This window comes from Pterocles gutturalis, unplaced genomic scaffold (genome assembly GCF_000699245.1).
Source record: "Pterocles gutturalis isolate BGI_N339 unplaced genomic scaffold, ASM69924v1 scaffold22846, whole genome shotgun sequence".
Taxonomy (NCBI): Eukaryota; Metazoa; Chordata; class Aves; order Pterocliformes; family Pteroclidae; genus Pterocles; species Pterocles gutturalis.
The window spans coordinates 3,103-5,192 of record NW_010098603.1 but is presented as its reverse complement, the minus strand read 5'-3'; the positions used below and the strand labels follow the sequence as shown (position 1 = coordinate 5,192).

The following is a 2,090-nucleotide window of genomic DNA, read 5'->3' as shown; positions in this document are numbered from 1 at the left end:
GCAGGAATGGAACACTTATGAAAGTTGAATCTTTAAAATTACCTCAATTAAATAACAAATTCCCTTAATCACTATATTTTTTTTCCTTGCTGTCATACTGATGCTTCCCTTCCTGATGTCTCTAGGACAACAAGAGTATATACAGCATTAACCTCTGCAATAGGATTCTCTTCCCTCCTGCCTGGTGCATATTTGCACGTAGAACATTTTGTCTGCACAAAAAATGCAGTGGAAGAGCTGAAAAGTTACAATACACCTGTGTTTCACACTGAAAACTTAAGGGCTATCCAACATGAGTAAATACAGATGCCTTCAGCTCCCTCCACTTATATTTAACAGGTGATCAAATCACAGCACTTACCAAGTTAAAATAGGCTGTTAGCTCTTTGAAAAACAAATGTGTGTCACTAAGAACAAAGAGTTTATCCTCCCTACCTCCCCTCCCCTTCAAATCAAGATAAATTTGCACTAAGAATGAAACATGACAGAGAAAGAGACAAAAGCGAGTCAGAATCCACACCAATTCCTACAACACTACTTAAAAGAGAGGTTTTACTTCAATTCTTACCTCCTCTTTAGTCTCTTTAAATGAAGACTTTAAAGATCGACTTCTGGGATCCTGGGGCTTGGTTTCTTCCTGCTGCCCAAAAAGTTCCTCGATTGTCTTTGTATCAATCTGATACTGTGGTCTTGCAGCAATCGTCCAGATATTGTTCTTACCGCGGACTTGTTCTTCAGGGATAGTCTTCCAGAAAAAGCTCCGCATTCGTTTTTTTTTGCTGTGGTTGTCAAGCCCATTTACCAGCTGTGGAGGCACAGGGATGTTTGGCCCAGGCAGCGGAGGAGGTGGGGGAGGTGGGGGTGGCATCCCCACGGGGAGTGGAGGAGGTGGTGGTGCCCCTGTGAGGGGACATGGTGGAGGGGCCGGTGGTGCTGCAGGCTGAGGAAGTTGAGATGCTGTCGTCGTATCCTCATTCATTAATCCCGTTGCAACTGGAAGAGCCCCATTTTCTTTATCATTGACCAAGGAGAGACAATTCATAACATGCATTTTATGGCCTCTCCAAAGAGGAGAGCGTTACTTGCTTGGATCGGTTTGAAACATTGAACAGTGAGTGCAGCAGCAATTGATACCACCCTCTCTCAAACTCTAGTCTGCCAGCAGGAGCAGCACAAGAGGGGACTGTACCATCTTCGCAACCTGCAACAAAGGACAAAAGGGAGACTCAGATCACAGAGAATGGATATTGTCCCTTGCACTGAAAAGACACTAAAATTAAGGTATAACAGCTATAAAGTTTTTAATCCAGAAAGGAATCAAAAGTCTTTCCCAGGACAATTGTATAAAATTTATCCACAGCAAGATTTCAAACAGCTTTGGATACTTAGATTTCAAGAACATACATAAAAATAAGAATACCTCTTAAATCACCCACAGTAATACCAATCCATCTATTAACCTCAGTTCAGTGCAATTTTGTAAGAGAATATATTTATCTCAAATAATTTAAACAAACAAATATTATTCCATTCAGAATTTTACATTTTTTATTTTTTTAAAGGTGACTACACACAGTTTGAAAATATAAGCACTAACTATGGTACTGGATTAACTGGATCAAACAGACCCTTCTTAATCCTTCTAATTCATGGCTTAAATCCAAGCTGCATTAAAATAACAAACGATATGTCGATGATTTAACAATCTAGCCTAATGTACTGCTTTTCTGACTTCATATTTTTCACACAACTGCCAATAAGGGAAAAACAGAGTGCAGTCCATAAACTCTGTGCTCACTGAGCATAAACTGATAGCATTTCCATTTTACAATTGCTGGTCTGGTTACACTAGGTACCAAAATGCACTAAGACAAGAAAGACTGCGATTCAATTAAGCTGTTCTTTATAATTTAATATCAGGATAATTTAGTATTCAGTATCCAGGTTAACAGAGCCAGTTCAGTAAGTACAGAGAGAAAGGACAGAGGAGCTGATACGAACAGTAACCTACCCATCCTAAGCACTGTACATGTGCAAAGCCTTAAATTGTTAGGAAAGCTTTTACATCTGAATTACCCCATGAAGCGGTT

At 39.8% G+C, this 2,090-nt stretch overlaps 1 protein-coding gene across 1 annotated transcript in view; it reads right to left on the bottom strand.

The window, feature by feature from the left end:
• Positions 1 to 1,051, bottom strand: part of FHDC1 (FH2 domain containing 1) — a 30,335-nt gene extending 29,284 nt beyond the window's left edge. Inside the window, exon 1 of the mRNA XM_010073618.1 lies at positions 569 to 1,051. Coding sequence (XP_010071920.1) covers positions 569 to 1,051 — 483 coding nt within the window. The remainder of the gene's footprint in view (positions 1 to 568) is intronic.
• Positions 1,052 to 2,090: the final 1,039 nt, after the last annotated feature.